Source organism: Coloeus monedula (assembly GCF_965178545.1).
Source record: "Coloeus monedula genome assembly, chromosome: 2".
NCBI lineage: Eukaryota > Metazoa > Chordata > Aves > Passeriformes > Corvidae > Coloeus > Coloeus monedula.
This window is the reverse complement of record NC_138782.1, coordinates 22,652,691-22,669,867: the sequence shown is the minus strand read 5'-3', so window position 1 is coordinate 22,669,867 and position 17,177 is coordinate 22,652,691. Positions and strand designations below refer to the sequence as shown.

Genomic DNA, 17,177 nt, shown 5'->3' with positions numbered 1-17,177 from the left:
TATTTTTTTCCAGTGGCCTGTATTTGATGCCATGGATTATGTTACTTTGCCCATGAGCTTATCCTTTTTTTACGTTTCCTGTTTTCTTTTTTGCTTCAAGTCTCAGTGGCTCGAATTCATTTATCTGCTATATACCATCAACCCTTGTCTTGCTGTGTCCTTGCAGTTGAATAATTTTTTAAATTATTTTTCACAGTAATTTTAATATTTATGAATACTTCTTCCTATGGTTTTGAGCCTTCTAGTAATACTTTTGTGTATATAAAATAACCTATTGTTGTGTAAATTTGAAAATGGCAAAAAACTGTTCTTTGATATTTGGTATGACTGTAGGGTGGTTAGCTGGTGTCCCATACTTATCATTTGTGTCTGTGATCCTGAGGTGCTGGTAGTACCTGTGTGTCAGGGATACAGAGCCAGGACAAAGATGTCCCCTCATTACTGATGTAATTCACGTGTGCATTTTGAAGACAAATTCGTTCTGAAGTTTCACCTCTGAAATGTGGAGCTTTTCCTTTTGGTGGAGGGTCAGCCTTGGGTTGAGGAGAGCTTGAATAGTCCTGAAGCATTCTATGCTTTGTATAAATAGGTGTGATATTTCACTGTCACCTGTTCTGTTGTATCACTGTGGAGGAGGACTCTGCCTCCAGGGTATGCAACCAGTACTTCAAACAAAACACCCAACTCAGCAACAAACTCTTTGCACAGTTCCCTGTTTCACAGCCGCTTTCCACCACCATGTTTCCTCTGAAAATGGTCCTTAAGCTTAAGTATCCTGTGTAATTCGTGTCAGTGTCATATGACTGGAGCAATGAAGATGTTCCTGGAGCCCTGCTTCTGCAGGCACAGGACAGCTGAATACCTGCAGAGCCGCACCAGTAGGAAGTATGACTAATAATGCATGTAGAGCAGAAAACTTAAAACTTGCCATGAAGAGCCACCGTGGTTTTCATGCTCCTTTGAACTAACATGTTTTCAAATCATTCTTTAGCTTATTCCAAGAAGCTGCTGAGGCATTCCTAGTCTGTTTTGATCTTTAAGAAATGCAGACATTGACCCTGTAATTGCTATCCATATTCATTATCGGAGTCATGGTGTTGTATGATGCAATTTGTGGAGCTCTTTCACTGAATGTGATCTCTGTCTGGAGTCTGCGTTAGTTTTGGATTCTTCTGAATCATAAATGGTCAGAACATCTTTTTCTAATATTTAGTTGGATGTCATTTTGTTAGTCTGAAACATATTCTTTTATATTTTTTGTTTCTTCGTGTGCATATAAGTGCGTCTGTTTGTATGCACGCTTCTTTCCCTAGAGAATTTTGTCTCAAACATTTACGCGTGCCTAAAAAAGCAGAAAGTAAAGTTGCTTGCCAATATAAAACCAATTTTGGAGGGTATTACTGTAAAACTTAAAGCAAAATAGGTGAAACTTCAGGTGGAGGCAAAGAGTTGAAATGAACTGAGCAAAACCTGCCGTTAAAATAGGAGGCAATAAGCAATCTCTTGTTGAGCTGGGGTGTAGTTCCATTGTCCTGGTGATACCATGGACCTGCTCGAGGTGTGTGTCCACACACCTGTCACTCAGGTACCTCTGGTGCACAACTGTCCTGCACCGCAGTTCTGTTATCACGGTGTCTCCTCGGGAGTGTGATAAAGCTCACCAAGGAAAAAGGAATCAGGAACTCAGTCTTGGTGATGTCTGTCTAAAAGCCAGTTCCCTGCAGATGAACCTCAGGCAGGTGGCAGCACGCAGAGTGATTGATATTTGTAGTATTTTGGGGAAAGATGTTGATCTTGCCCTTTGGAAAATCCAACTGGGTCAATCCAGCTATTTTATTTGGACACAGGAAAGCTAGTCTAGCTTTGTAAACCTGAACACTCAGCTATGAATAGCACAGAGGAGAACTGAGTGCCCACTATGATACGAACTTCTGCCATGTCCTCGTGTGTTAACCTGTCACAAGGAGAGGCCACGCTATAAAATGACATTTTTGTGTCTCTAGTGCCCCGAGTTGCCTTGTGCAATGCAAAAAGAGAGTCCGTACCTGCAGCAGCCCTTGCAGTGAACCGGAGCCTTCCCCATTCTCCTTATTCCCAACTCTCCCAATTCTCTCCTGTCTGAGACACTAGAAGGTTAAAATACAAAAAGTGCATATATTGTAACAAAAAAACCGTAATCCTTTTTCAGTCTGTATATGATTTTACTCCAGACAAGGCAACTTTCCAGATTTACATAAACCAACATTTGAAATGGGATGGTTTTAAGACTCAGAAAACCATCTAGGACATCTTACTATGTTAACTTGAAATTATTCAGAAAATCAATCTCTTCTTTTTCTCCTTATTTTTCCTTCTTTTTGATTTCTTTTCTTGTTTTTCCTTCTTTTTTTCTTTTTTTCTCTTTGTTTTCTTCTTTCGCTTCTTCTTTCTGCTTCTTCTTCCTTCTTTCTTCATTCTCCTTTCTTTCTCTTTTTTTTTAAGTGCATTGGAAATAGCAAAATTTTGTAATAGCAGCAAGAAATACAACAACTCAAAAGGCTCAAACTCTTAACTAGGTTTTTATGGCAATAATTTTTCTTTATTTTTTAGAATTTTTAAAATTGTATCACTGTTCTGGTGTGATCTGGGGAGGCTCTCGCTTGCTCAGAATGGCCAGTGTTTACTGACTCTTACTGTGCTTGGACCAGTAAAGACTGGAGGCCACAGTTTAGATCAGACTGGAAAAAGGTGGTTTTGAGTAAAAAGTAGACTGTTGGAATAAAACAGTTTTAGTCATAAGTATCTAGAACATTTCCAGCATTGGATTAAAAGAAAAGTTCAAGTTGGAGCAACAGGGTCTGAGAAGCCATGGTCTTCCCACACCTTGCTACTAGCAAGAGGTTCTTGGATAAAGGTCTATGATGAGGATTGGTGCCTTTTCAGATTCAAAGGCATTTTGCTTGCTTCTACTTTGAATTTTGACAGGTAGAATCTGCATTTTGGTCCAAGGCTTCTGAGGATTAGGTTGTCAAGGCATAACTTTCTGTCCCAAGGTCAAACAGACCTGTAGCCTGTATGTAAATCAGTGAAGTTACACCTTTCAGAGCTTGTACCTCTTGGGTTGGCCAGCCATTGCATCCCCATGGGAGAGAAGCTGGGAATGCTCTTTCTGACTTGTTGTGCTGACACAAAGCATCTAATCCATACAGTTAATTAGTAGAAGCAAATGTTAAATTCAGAAGAGCTTGTCCAGCCTTAGGGCTTCTTGCAGTTCTGAACAGAGCACTTGGAAGTTAGCATTAGTCAAGACTGAGCCTGTAAGGACACAGCCCTAGGTTAGAAGGTGAGAAATGCTTGGAGTTTATCCTTGCCAAGCTATGCTGCATGGTGCCAATCAATAATGCTTGATTATAAAGAGAATTTGAACTTAGTTGTTGCTTTATGACTGTTCTTATTCTTCAGTATCAGCTGGCTCTCAGTGCTATTCTGTAAACCCAGGCATAGATTAACAGAAGTTTGCCCGTGTTGGTCCTTGCTGTCGTGCAGTTCCTAATGTGACAGGCAAGGATCCTATAGCAGGACAAAGCATGAGAAATCTTCCATTATATTCTTTCTCTTGGCTTTAATTTGTGAAGGATGATAACAAAAATGTAAGTGTGTAGTCCAGACTGAAAGGTCTATTTGAGATGCTGCTCTTTTTGGGGACTCTAAAAGGGAGTGTAGCACTTGTATCTTCTCTTAGTGGCACTTCTTAGAAGGCATTTTTTAGAATGCATTTCTCTTAACTATGGTTTTGATTTTTAAGAGGTTTGTACAGTCCTGGGATTCAGTATCTTTATTTGAATTGAATAAAGCCAGTCAAATACTGTTTGGCACTAGGCAATAGGGTACATAGGAGATGCCAAGAAGAGATTCTAGTGAGCTCTAGATGCTTCACATTCCAGACCTGTTACCTTGCAAGTGTAATATTTACTGAATATCATTTCAACTGGAGATGAAGAGCAAGCCTGTGAAGGAGAAGGGAGTCAGGGGAATTTTAAGCTTGCAGAAGAAGAGCTTGACTGAGCTGGTACAGCAGGCTAAATTCTACCTGCGTAATTGACTTACATGAAGGCATGTAAAGAACAGTCACTCATGGGCAGTTTGCTGAGGCTAAAATCAACATGCATTGCAGTAAGAGGAAAACGAGAAAAAGGAGGAGGGAAAAAAAGAAAGGCTTACTCTAGCTGTGAATGAAAAGCACCAAGCTTTTGTGTTTGCAAGCATGAATGGATTCTTGAAAGGGCACAAGAGTGGTCCCAACACTTCTGCTCCTCTGCACGCTTTGATTGATTCTTAGATGGCTTTATCAACTCAGAGCACTTCTCCTGTAGAGGAGATCATGGTCCATGGTTCACTTGGTGCCTGAAATCTTGTTTACAAACAGAGTTAGTGAATGAGCAAAGCTTAAAAACTGAAAGTCATAGACTTTTTTAATGGCTGCAAATCATAAAATCCAAAGCCTAAGCGAGGAAGCTTTGCAAAATCACCCTGATATTGCATGTTTCAGTCCCATGGGAGTGCTGCTGGAGAATGAGTTCAGATTTTTGTCTACCAAATTAAGTATCAAGGAGAACTTGGATCTAGTTCAGTTGGACTTTATTGGATTATGCCTTCATGGTATTGTAGCTGAAGTAAAAGGCTGTGATTCCAAATATGATGTGTAACAATTGTGCAAATTCCTTAATCCTGTTTTCCATTCATTTATGTAGTAATTAAAACCATAAACCTGGAAACTATTTTTCACAGGCAACTTTCATTTGCAGAGACCTATTTAATTTCCTATGGTTTATGGCTGTATATTCAGTTTTACTCTCTTCCCCTTTTAGAAGAGGGTGAAACCTGATGGTGTTACCTTCATTATGAGTCTGTGCCTTGGCTTGGTTTCTTACAAGTTGTTCAGAACATGACAGTGTAATTGTGGAGGGAAAGAGGTTTATTTCATTTTGCTCTCCTTTGAGAGCACCCCAAAATGCACTAATGAAAGAATAATCAGAAGATTAAAGAGGAAGGAAAGTTTTAAGGGACTAATTGAAGAGGGCAAATGCTTGAGTGGTTTAAAGGAATGAAATGGTGGGAGAGCTCCAAGTGAGATGAGGCAGCAAAAGTAAAAACTACCACCAGTTGTGATGAATGACAGATGTGCACCTAAAAACTGCGGTTGTGGGGCTGCATAAATACGTGGATAGAAGGAGGAAAAGGAGAGTTCACAGTTTGTTCAGGACAGCAGTTCAAAGTTCAAATGCACGTACATTGCATTACGTGCAGTAACCTGCAGCCAGGACTTGGTGCTCCAGACCTTTGGCAGTAGGACACTGCTCTTCCGAGGTCCATCTTAAAAGGAAAAGCAGCTTAGGACAGCTTGGTTTATGGTGTATTCTTACTCAGTAGTCATCCATGATGGAGCAAAGACTGCTGCCCTGCTGGGTTCTGTGGGATGCACTGTTTAACTTAATCTCTGTGCAATTCAATCTCAGCCTTGACCAACTTCTGTCAGTTAAAACTGTACTCTCTTCCCATGAGAAAACCAAAAAAAATGTGGGGAGACTGGATGACTATCTAGCCTGGAATGTAATCCAGGCTAGAGAGGCCTGGAGAGTGTTAGCAGGAGGTGACTGTCCACAGGCCAGCTTGAGAAGAGTGGAATGAGCAATCTCTGCAGAAGGTTGACGCTCATTTTCATCTCTCTCACCGGGAGTGTGAAATGCAAGGCCACCCACAGCATAGGCAGGAAAGCTATCACCTACTCCTGGTCCTGCTCCTGCTGAGGGAAGGCCTTTCCAAAACGCAGGTTGGGTACGTTGGGAAAGCAGTAACAAAAGTCACATTCCAGGTCTGAGCAGCATGGAGGATTTGGTCCTGTAGGCTCTCCTCAGTCTGAAGAGCATCACGAGGACTGGGTTCACCCTGTGGTCCCTCACTGCTATGGGCTCTGAGGCAGGAAATCCTTTAAGCACATGGCTGCGTGAAAAACTCATAGGATGACTTTGACAGGACTGTGTTTAAAGGGAAACTAATGCCTATGTACTTTCTCTGAAGCAGAGTGGTAGGCTTCTTGCCCTGTTACTCTGCTAAATACTCAGACTGGTTTTACCACTTATATCACATACATTCAATTCCAGCTGATTGAATCACCCTACAGATGTATGAGGACAGATAAAACACTGGACTTGAGAACAAGAGAAGCAATATTTGGATTATTCTGTGCTAAGGTAGCACAGAATAATAATTTAAGCACAGCAGCTTAAACTGAATTGTGAAATAGCCTGAGAATATCTTTTTGCTGCCATTTCCTTGATTTCAACACCACTGAGTTTGTCATGTATGACGGCTTTGTGGTTGTTGTGACACTGTTGGAGAAAATTGGATTTGGGGAAAGTTTTCTTAGTTCTTTAAATAATTCAGAATATTTTCCAGTTCTGTTTTTTTTCTCTCCAGTGCAGCTTTGTTCTGCAGCAGTACATTTTTTGTAAAGTAGATCTTTGTATAGCTGCATTGCCCTGGCATAATATAATCCTTAGGACATATCCAAGGGATTTCCAGCCATCCTCATGGATTTCGTAACAATGCTTGTTTGATTACAAGCCCTTCTACACCGAAGATTAAAATGGAGATGGCATTCACAGGCTTAAAAGGCAGCTCAAGTCATCCAGCACTAAAGGCACAGGTCAGAGCCTGTGAGGAGCGTGTTTGCTGTCAGAGTGCAGCAGCCTGATTTTACAGACAGAGACAGACACTGGGTAACCACAGCTCTCCTTAAAGGAAGTACTGAGTCCATCTCCTTGGAGAGGTTACTCTTGGAAACCCTGGTTTCTAGCACTGAGAGTATATGCCTGTGCTTCTGTCCACACATCAGGCTTAACCACAACCCTCCTCACTGGAGCTGCTTTCAGGGGTCCCCAAAAGACCACCCTGGTCCCCAGGTCTGGGGGCACCTGACTGGGCTGGCCCTGCAGGACCAATGTCCCGTGGCTCTTGCAAGCAGCCTGACCCTGTGGGCTGGTTGAGCTCTCTGCCTTGGGCACTGCTGAGGGAGTGCAGCTTTCTTACCTTACCATGGATGGCAGGTCCCCCCAGGGCAGCAGGATGCTGCTGCCTTGGCCTCGTGCCTGTGGAAACCCTGGAGCTGGGAGGAGGGAGAGATGCAGAGCGTGCAGAGCTGCGTGCAGGCATGCCAAGCTCCTCTTGTAGACTGACGGGGAAGATAGATTTATAACAGAAGTAATTTTTCGTGTGAATCTGAGGGATTCAATAAAAGTATGTCTAAACAAAACATATTTTTAAAATATAGTTCATTAGTAAAATGGCACTGTGATAGCACTGTGAAGCCAGCTTTAATCCCGCTGGCTGGGCTGTGAGTGCAAGTGAAATTCATCAGAAAGGTGCCAGGAAGAGGAAGGATTTTAAAAAAATAATAAACATATATAGACTGTCTCAAACACATACATAAATCTAACCTTACACCTAATCTGCTGTTGAGAAGGTAAAATGTTTTTCTTAGATAAAAATTATTCAAGGTGACTTGGGTTTGGGGGAAGGGTGGAGTATTGATAGCTGTGTAGGGGGTTTTGGGCACTGCAGTCAGCATCCCCATGTCTGTGTAAAGCAGGGGGATGCACAGCAGTGCAGCTGGGCTTGTGATTGCCTCTGTCTCTTCAGCCTGCCAGCAGAGAAGTCTCTTGGTACAGGTTGCTTCTGGAGGTATCACTTCAGTGGCATCCAAGCAGAAGGAGATTGGGAAATGGGAGAGAAAAAAGGTCTTTGTTACAGGGAAGACTGTTGGTCAGTCCTGTGAACGGCGGAAGGTTGGTTTGCTCTGTGTTCACTTGCTGAGGTCATTGCAGCCATAAAACCTCAGCTGAACTGTGCCAGCAAGTCAAGTCTTACTTTGCCTGTGAGAAAGGTTTGTGTTCCCTGGTGAGCTTTTTCTTTTGCCCCACCTTTCTTTTTCTTTTTGCCTTTTTTTTTTTTTTTTTAAGATGAGATAGGCAATTGTACTTGCAATTCTTCCTTATGATTGCTAGCTGAAAGAGGAGCAGCCTTTCATGGAGAGAGATGAAAGACACTAGGAGTATTTTTCTTACATTCCAATGTAAGTAGAATAGCGAAGTACATACCTGAGACGTTTCCAAACACAACACACATCTATTTACATATTTGATTTCAGTGGTGATACATGATAACCTGGGATTTCATTCAAAGGATCCTGATGGGGATTTGAAAGGAGTTCTTCTTCCCTGAATGTTCACAAAATAACTGCTGAAAGCTGAAGGGCCTTTTGTTGGCAGATAAATTCACAGAGAGGCTGGAGACAGTTTCCCTGTGCTGAAAATCCCCTCTGTGCTTGCAATTGTGGGGGTAAATTCCTGGCCCTTTTGAAAGTGTTGGGAATGTTTGGTTGGTGGCTTCAGTGGGACCAAAACTTTACTCAGGTTTTGGAGAGGCTTTGATATCTTTGTAACTTGTTCTAATGCCTGTTGACAGACACAGCAGCTTTCCTGTTAGCTTGTCTACACCTTCCTTGCAGAAAAGGATCAGTCAGCTTCTCTTTGGAATGCACGGTCATGGGCTTGCTGTGATGGCATCCAGTGCAGGAGTGAGGGACACATCTGAAGATGTGTTTTTCTCTCTCACTATTAAAATTGCAGTGTTGTATATGGGGCAGTGAGATTAGAGGGGGTTTATGTGTGAGAGAGCAAGCAGTTGTGCTGTTCCTTTACCCCATATGTTTTAACTTGCCACAAGATTAAGACTTCTTTGTTGAGAAACAAAGGTAGCAATAGGGTTTGTGTTTACATTCCCTTTCTGGCTCCCCTGCATGACAGGTGATGTGTAAAGAGGACTTTGAGAAGAGGAGAATTGAGGTCAGACCTTTCAGACTTCCTAAAATGCCCGGAGATTTGTGTATGTGAAAGATGGTCTGGAAGGGAAAATCCAGCATTTGCTGTTCTCCAGAATAATCCCAAATAATTAAGTTACCCCAATTAAGCGTTGCTCAAATGGCTCAAAATTTAGACCTGAGACCAGCTCTCATGTGATGCGTCAGTGCTGTTCGCATTACCCAGCCCGTGTTTCAGCGTGGACGAGGGAAAGCAAGCCAACAGCCTGGAAAGCTTTGAAGGCAGGCAGAGAGAGGAGGGTCTGGGGAGTTCACATGGTGGAACTTTTCTTCAGGAAGTTCACATTCAAGCAGTCCTAAAGGCTGGGGCAGAAAGTGTCTGTTGAGCAGGTATTGTTATGTGAGGTTTACCCCTGTTTCCATCTACTCCAGCTTTTGCAAATAGGGAAAGGAAATACCAGGTGTGGGGCAGTACTGTGTGTGCTACTTTGTCTCTAGAGGGTCTGTCCAGGGCAGGGACACTGTGCTCCTTTTAAAGAAACAGGAGTATTTGGCAGCAGTGATGCCAAGTGTGCCTGGGTTGGAGGTCTGGTCTTGTGTTCTTGAAAGGGACTGGGCAGTTTCCCCTTTCGTCTTAGCCAGAGGTTTCAGTGATTTCAACAGGCTTGTGATTCTCCTCCAGCTTCAGAAGTTTGGATTCAGGCAGTTTATTCGAGGCTTAGTGTTTAGTCAGGTTCTTCTATACATTAATGTTCAGTTTGTTTTATAGCAGAAGTGGTCTTCTGGGCAGCCTTTGCTTTCTTCAGAGTTGCAGAAGAAAAGTGCACTTTCGTAAAGTGCACTTTCACTCAACAGAACACACTCTCAGAACAGGGGAATTTGTAAAGGACCAGGATTGTGTCTCAGAGTTGCCTCATGTCTGCCCTGTGGTGGTAAAGTAGTTACAAGTTTTTGCAGTCTCTGTGCTGATTTACCTCACCATACATCTGAAGATGTAAACTCATACATGCAGTCTATAGACCTTAGTTCCAGGTGTCTTCCTGTGTGTTCCAGAGGTGTTACCTTTTTGCTCCATACATCCCACCCAAACAACTGATTTCCTCCAAAATAAATTGTCTAGCTTGTTGGGAAGGACTGTGTATGTTTTCCTTAAGGATTTTTCTCCCATTGCTGAAACACATACAGATTTTCTAATAATCTCTGCAATGAGCAGTGGTGGGAGACAGTTTTTTTCTGTCGGAGGCTGCACCCACCTGAACTCTCCATCCCCTTGCAGCAGGAGTGTGTGAGGCAGCAGTGCCTCCCTGTCATTCGCAGGAGAATGATCCTGGGGACTTCGATGCTTTTGGTCATCTTCTCAGATAAAGCAGAATGCTCCTGCAGCTTTTCTCTTTGGTAATAAATTTGACTCTCCTTTGCCTTTTGGGTGATGGAATAGCTGGGAACCTTTTTCAAAAGGGGTTCATTTTGGGCATCTGCTCAGACTCTTGGTGTTGCACCTCATAGGAGGTGAACAAACATATGTGGTGTTGGCCTGGTTTTTATTTTCGTGTAAGAGAGGGAGGAGAGAAGAAGCCATCACTGATTGTTCAGGATAGATATTTTCTCTTTTTTCTTTCTGGTTGCTGTGAGTAGTATGGATTTTTTCATGCTAAATGTTGTTTTGGACTGAGTGTACAAAAACTAGTAGCTTGAAAATAATTGTGAAAGGGTGGTAGAAAGTCCAGTGGAATAAAGGATCTCAATAAGGCCTTTCTGGCTGATAAGAAACACTTAAATCAGACAATTCAGTGATAGAGGAAAATTACAGCCCTTCTTACAATGGTCTGCATGCCAAATTAACATCTAAAGCAGTCAGTTTCAGCTGCAGCATTTAAACACACTTGAGATTAAACTTGCAACATGATTTCACCCAGCCCAGGGAGGACAACTACAAAAAAAAAAAAAAAAAAAAAAAAAAAAAAAAAAAAAAAAGATTAAAATGAGTTGTATTGTTACAGCCTGATAACAGCAATGGTACCTCTTCTAGGCAAGGTTTGTTGCCCTCTGTAAGACTCACATCCAGCTCCAATGTGCCAATAGGGATGAAGTGACACAAATTAGCGGCATGTAGTAAGATGCCCTTCTCTGTGGTGACCCACAAAGCCAGGACTTAAACCTGTTTTGTACAAGAGTCCTATGCAGCAGCTTTGCTACCCTGCTAACAATTACTTGAGTTTTATTTTACTACTTGTCTTTGAGAACTTTAAACCTAAACTTAAACTTAATCCTGTGATTCTCCAGGGGATAATTACGGTGTCTCAGAATCCTTACTGTGCCAGTTGCATTTTGACCCAAAGATGACTGCAGGATGTTTTTCACCATTACAGAATTTGAAAGTACAAAAGACAATTATGTAAGAGTGTTGTCAGAGTCCTTCAAACTCCAGAGCAATAGGAATACCTTGAGGGAATGAATTATTTGGGTAACTGGAAACCAGACTACCACATCACTTTGCTGTTGAGGTCATTGCTTTGGCTAGTCATCTTTTGATTCAGGCTTGGTGAAGCAGTGAGGAAGTAGCAGCAGAACCAGAAGGCTCTTGTCAGATTTTAAGTAAGGAACACATACTTTCACAAACGTGGCTTCTGAAAATTCCCTCTTTGCCTCACTGTGCCTGTCTTTTCAATCTGGAATGTCCTGGGGTTGTTTACTTTTCATATATTGTCATACATCTTAAGTGTGTTTAAGAAGAGGAATAGCAAGTCATTCCACAGTGGAAAACATGTCACAAAATCTGGTAATTAGGTAGTTACTGTTTTCTAAACCCACTGTGTTCCCACTGGGTTTTTTCTGGCTTTCAGTGCACTGTCCCTCCTCAGTAGCAAATGGTTGATGACAGATAAAGGTAATACCTCAGAGGCAGCTTTGTAGATAAAAACTGGAGTATTGGAGCAAGTCCTTTACACTAATTTTGCACTGTCTGACTTTGAAGCCTTGCTGCAAGAGCCTGGAAGCGATGCCTGAGGGAAGAACGGCACAAGTGTTGTGTCCAAGAGCACTGAGCAGCTAGTGGTTGTGCTCATAGCTTAGTGTCATAGTGGACAGAGTTTCAGAGCTAATGGCAAGCTGATGTATGACTGATTTATCCTTGAGGGGCCAGTCCCAATTCCTGGATATGACCTGTGGCTTCCATTATTTGGTCTCCTTTGATTGCAGAGAGGCTGTTTCCAGCAGGATTTTGCAGTCACTTCAGGGTCAGGAAGGGTGAGCAGTGTGATTATTATGGGCTTTGGGAGCCCAGATGCATTAAACAAGCTTTTAATTTATTGGAGAGACTTTCCCTGGAAAAGAGGAGAGGATTTGTGGCCCAAGTGCGCCTGACAGGAAGGATGGGATCCTGTTGGAAAGATGTGCTGTCACAGCTGACAAGCTGTTCATCCTTCCAGCGCATGCTGCTTCACTTACCGTGTCTGCATGTCCTTGGAGGCAGCCTGACCCAGCTCCTGGCAGGGACCCCAAAGCCGAGCAGGGAGAGAAATTCACACAGAGGGAGAAACGATGTCACATTATGCTGCTTGTTAGAAAAAAACCCATAGAATTTGCTATCAGTGAGCTGAAATCTAAACAGCCTAAATGGTCCTAATAGTTAGAGAGGTTAGGGAAGCTTGCCAGAGCGTGGAAAGCATAACAACTGCATTTAATAACAATCAAGCTACTCTTATAAATATTTGCATGTGCTGCTTCAAAGCCTACTACACGGTCATTCATGTACTGCAGTTAGAAAGATGAGGAGGGAAAAAATAAAAGAGAGCGAGAAGAAAAGGGCACTCCGTGTTTTGTAGCTGCCATAATAAAGAATGGGCAAAGCACCAGAAAGAAAAGAAAAAGGAAAAGAAACCCTCCAAAGTTTAATAAACACAAAAGGGAATAAAAATAAATCTTTGGAGCATTTATTACAAGCCCTTGATGGAAGGATTAGATTGAAGCTCTCAGCCTTTCCAGTGTGGGTGTATGTGTGAAGGCGGCCTGTCTGGCCTCTTCCAATGAGAAAAGAAAAGTTGTTTACATTTCCTAACTTGGGCTGTGCATGTAATTGATTTCTTTTTGTTTCAATAGCAGAAATGAAAATTCAGAGGAGAAAAAAAGCCTCATTTGGATACAATTGAATTTAGGTCTTTTTCCTCGCCAGAACGAAAGCACAACTCTCAGAAGAGCTGTGTCAAACAGAGTGTTTTGTTTCTTCTGAAATGTCAGTACATGCAGTACTTGTGAGGAAAGCTGTGGAAATGCAGGGCTTAGTTCATCAAACACAACTGCGCAAGGCAGAAGTGTCATCCTTCTATGCAGGTTGTTCCCAGTTTGGGGAATATCTTCAGCATGAAACAAACTTTCTATCCCCCTTTCAGTTTCAGGGTGCTTGACTACATCTTGCTCTCCTCCCCGGTGCTCCTAGGGGCCTGCGTGCTGTTTTGGATGCTTGGTCAGAGAATATGTTCAGTCTCTCCCGTTGACAGTGTTCCAGCCTGGAGCAATGCTGAAGACTGTGGTGGGATAGGTCTCCTGCACCACTCCCATTGGTGCTTTTCTGCTTCGTCAGAGCAGGGCTGCTTTCTGTCCAGATTGCTGGCACAGAAGCCTGGAGGATGCTGGACATCAAACAAAGTTAGTAGGAGGCACAGAAACCACAGTGTCCTTATGCACTTAATCACTCACATACCAGAGTACATTTGAACCTGGCAGCTCAGACTGCCCCGTGTAAGCAGCTGATGAAGTTTCAGCTTGTTCAAGGCAGAAAAAAAAAAAAAAGAAAAAGGGTAAATTTGTGATGCTCAGTGTTTAGCAGCCTTAAGGGAGGAGGAGGATGGATGCTGCCTTCACCTTCTCCAACTGTATTGTGTAACTCTTGTCTCAGCTGTGATGATTGTGATTGTGATTATTACAGCTGGAAGTCTTCAGGTTTTTTTGGAGGGTTGATTTAATGAGTAATTTAAAAATGATAAAAATGGAACCTTTCATTGCATTTACTATTCTCCCACCAAAACAAAAGAAACCTGTGTTTTCCTAGCTCCGGGAAACATACTGATTTAATTCTACTCATTAATGATAATAGTTCAAAGAATACTTCAGGAGTCTAGTCTGCAGCAGGGTAACTGTGTTTGCAGACTAGCTTGGTCAGAGTCATCCTGGCGTCTGCTGGAGTCATGGGGCCAAAACCAGAGGGGAGTGCAGAGGTATCCAGCTGAGTCTGAATTGATACAACTGTCAGGTTAAGGTGGAGTCACAAAGAAAGATGAATTGCAGCATCTGAGATCACTTAAAGGCTAATCCAAAACCTTGTAGACTCCATAGGGTTCTTACCATTCCTTTAAAGAGACTTGCAAGTCTCATTTCTCAGTCTTAATGTTGATTAATTTTCACATAAACCCCAATTCTGCAGTCAGCCATTCGTTCTTTTTTTCATCTGTCCATGAATAATGCCTTTTCCTCAGTTGACTTCCGGTGGATACTGTCATGAATGATAGAGTAAAGAAATCAAATTTCTTATGTGGGTTTTTGCATATAAAGATGTAAAACTATCTTAAAACAGAGATGAAGCTTCTGTAAGACAAGAATTTCTTCTTACTCATAGAGGGTGTCCCATCCCTGCCTTCCAGTGGAAAACTAATACTTGTTTACAGTGTGTGCAAATACACATATGCAAAGACAAAAACGGGCACACTGAAAGAGTATTCATTCTCTGTCTTCCTTATATATGAAAGAGAGAAAAAATGTAAATGCAGAAATGGCTTGGGAATATCCACTCAGATACATAAGCAGAGATTTGTAATATACAGTATCTAAAATAAAGAAACTGGAAAGAAGGCCTACAAATATAGCACAAGAAAGTTCTAGGAATAAGAAGCTAAATATAAAACAAACTGACAGTTAAATAGGACTTTTCAATCTAAAATAAAGTCAGGATGGACAGGGTTTGTTTGTGCCAGGGCAAGTGAATGCTGCTGGTTTGGCTTGTCCACAGTGAACAAAATGGTAGGTTGATGCCTCAAACAAATGACAGGGAAGGACAACTTACAACTCATCCTGGAAGCATCAATCTTATATATACATATTATGATGCCAAATTATATTCCTAGTAGGATTAGGTTTGGCTGCAGAACAAGTAGTAGTCTCGGAGTTTCCCACAGCAGGAAAAATAAATTGAAGATACTGTTTCTCTCTTAGAGGAGGATATAATCTCTGAACCAAGTAGCTTTTATAAGAATTTGCAGAATGTATCAAGCTCATAGTTGCTATACAGGAAAGCTTTTCTCAGAAGCCCTTCATTTGGTATTTTGGGAGACTCTAGCACTGATGTGTTGCTGATGGGAGAGAGGAGCAGCTTTGGTGTAGGAGTAATTTGCATCCGTTTGCCTTTGAGTTCTCACTGTGAGATTGTAGCTGTTTCCTGTCAATAAGCATGTTAGCCAAGAATGGTGATGATGATGCCTGGGGGTTTATTTTCAAGCGCTGCAGATGTGAAAATCTGAGAACCTTTTTGTTTCGTTTTCTTAATTAAAAGGAATCATAAGGAAGTCTGGGGCTTCCTGTTCATAGTTGTACCTGTTTGATCATACTGAGGGTCTGCTTTGGGAAGTACTCTTTCAGAGGATTTTTTGAAGTGTTTTGAGAACTTGGCATCTCTCACTTACAATGCCTCTGCAGTTGAGGCCGATATTATTTCTTTATCATCAAAGATTTTCTCATTTTTATTAAGTAGTCAGTTTTAACTTACTCAAAGAGCTACAGGTGGGTTATTAAATATGTAAATGTGAGAACCCCTGTGCTTCCTCAGCTGAAAATGCCTCCCCAAACCCCCAAATACAATTTTCCTCTTTTTTTTTTTAGTTTATCCACTTCAGTTTTCACACGGTAAGAGAAGAAACCGTTCCCTTGGTTTGAACAAAGATTTTTATGAGGCCTTAAAGTAATTTCATCTCCTCTCCGAGGAGTTTGGGTGTCAGGCAGGGGTGCTGCAGGCAAATTTCTCCTGGTGTTGCTGCTCTGGACAGTGTGGAAGGGCCTTAGATGATGACTGAAGCCCTTAGGGTTACCTGGGTTGTGTAAAAGTGCCTTGGTGCTTACGCTTAGTCAGGGTTTACCGCCGAGAAGGAGAAACATTGTTTTGAAACCTAAACTGAGATATCTAACACTGCTATTGAAGACTTGAGTGCATTTTTCTGGTTTTTTTCTGCTTTTCCCCAATATATAGTAAGGGGTGGTTATGTTTATGGCTTTTACTGCTTCCAAATGGTCAAAATTCATATAATCCTGTTTATAATGTCTACTGTCTGCTTGCCTTTTCCCTTTGTTTTTCCTTCCTCTTCTCTTCCAGCCCTCATCACTATAATCAGAATGCCTATTTTGTTCCAAAAATATCCTTTAATAACTAGGTATGGAACAAAATCTGAAGCTGGCTAATTCATGCTCCATATTCTGGGGGAAGTGGGTTTCAGAGAACATATAGATCAGATGAGCTGCTGTTATGTGTTGTCTTAGCAGATCCCTGTGAACTCTCTGCTAGCCTGAAGGCATTTACCTTATACCAACTGCTATATTTTTCTCTCAGTTCATAAATATTCATGATTTTCCACCAGTAGGCTAAAAAAGGGGAGGTTTAAATGCATGACCTGAAATAGAGTTGAAAGTAGTTGTTAATCTCTATTAATATGGCAGTCTTACAAAAAACACACGGGGTTGATTTTTTTGAATTTTTATTAAATTGTTAATAGTACTAAATTGACCACTGGAAACTGAATCATGGTTCAGATATTTTCCTGATTGAGGCTGCCTTGTATTAAAATGTTTGAAGGAACAACATCATTTTATCATCAAAACAAGTGATAAAACCACCCTGCTTTCTTGCAGACGCCATCCCGCCGAGCTATTACAGCCTTTACTTCCGGATCGTCAGATTTGACGTCTCAGCGATGGAGAAGAACGCCTCCAACTTGGTGAAGGCTGAGTTCAGGGTCTTCCGCCTGCAGAACTCCAAGGCGCGCGTCTCGGAGCAGCGGATAGAGCTGTACCAGGTACGGCGGCACCTCGGACCTGTCAGCTGCCCACCTGGCTGCTGCCAACCCATCCAGCAGGCAGCACAAACCGTGGGGAGAAGCAGCTGAGGCCCCTCTCTCCAAAGCAGCCTTTCCCTAGAAAGGACTTCACTCAAAGTCATACGAAGCTGAAGTGTGCAAACTTTCTCTTGCAGTTGAGCCTCAGGACTCCAGGGTTTTGAGCCAGCACAGTGCCCAGGTGGCCAAGAGGGCCACTGGCATGCTGGCTTGTATCAGCAATAGTGTGG

General features: G+C 42.1%; 1 protein-coding gene across 1 annotated transcript in view; it reads left to right on the top strand.

Moving 5' to 3' along the window:
* TGFB2 (transforming growth factor beta 2) overlaps positions 1-17,177 on the top strand; it is a 60,905-nt gene that overhangs the window by 21,074 nt on the left and 22,654 nt on the right. Inside the window, exon 2 of the mRNA XM_082302453.1 lies at positions 16,745-16,908. Coding sequence (XP_082158579.1) covers positions 16,745-16,908 — 164 coding nt within the window. The remainder of the gene's footprint in view (positions 1-16,744; positions 16,909-17,177) is intronic.